Here is a 375-nt window from a genome sequence, read left to right on the forward strand (position 1 = left end):
CCGGCCGTCCCCACTCCTCGCAGGCAGCTTATACTCGCCTTTCTGCCTTTGACTGTCCGAGGTTTAGTGAGTTCGATTAGCCGCGTGCTCCGCATCAAATTCGGCAAGAAGGAGGAGGACGAGGACTGCGACAAGAAGGAGGAGGACGGCGACAAGAAGGCCAAGCACAGCATCGACGGCATCCTGGGCGACAAAGGTACCGCCGCGCCGGGGGGGACAGCGGGGACACGGCCCTGCCCGCCGGGGGTGGCTCCAGAGCCGCCGCGTTTGGCTCTTCCCAAAAAAATCCCTGCGGGGAGCGGGGCTGGCAGGAGGAGGAAGAGCTGTCGGTGCTTTGCTCGGGATCAATTATCCATTAAAAAAAACAAAAAAAAC

At 60.3% G+C, this 375-nt stretch overlaps 1 protein-coding gene across 1 annotated transcript in view; it reads left to right on the forward strand.

The window, feature by feature from the left end:
• Positions 1-375, forward strand: part of PAX7 (paired box 7) — a gene marked incomplete at its 5' end in the record, with an annotated part of 151,422 nt that overhangs the window by 4,512 nt on the left and 146,535 nt on the right. The window contains one exon of the mRNA XM_031062982.1: positions 62-196. Coding sequence (XP_030918842.1) covers positions 62-196 — 135 coding nt within the window. The remainder of the gene's footprint in view (positions 1-61; positions 197-375) is intronic.

Source organism: Geospiza fortis, unplaced genomic scaffold (assembly GCF_000277835.1).
Source record: "Geospiza fortis unplaced genomic scaffold, GeoFor_1.0 scaffold4, whole genome shotgun sequence".
Classification (NCBI taxonomy): domain Eukaryota; kingdom Metazoa; phylum Chordata; class Aves; order Passeriformes; family Thraupidae; genus Geospiza; species Geospiza fortis.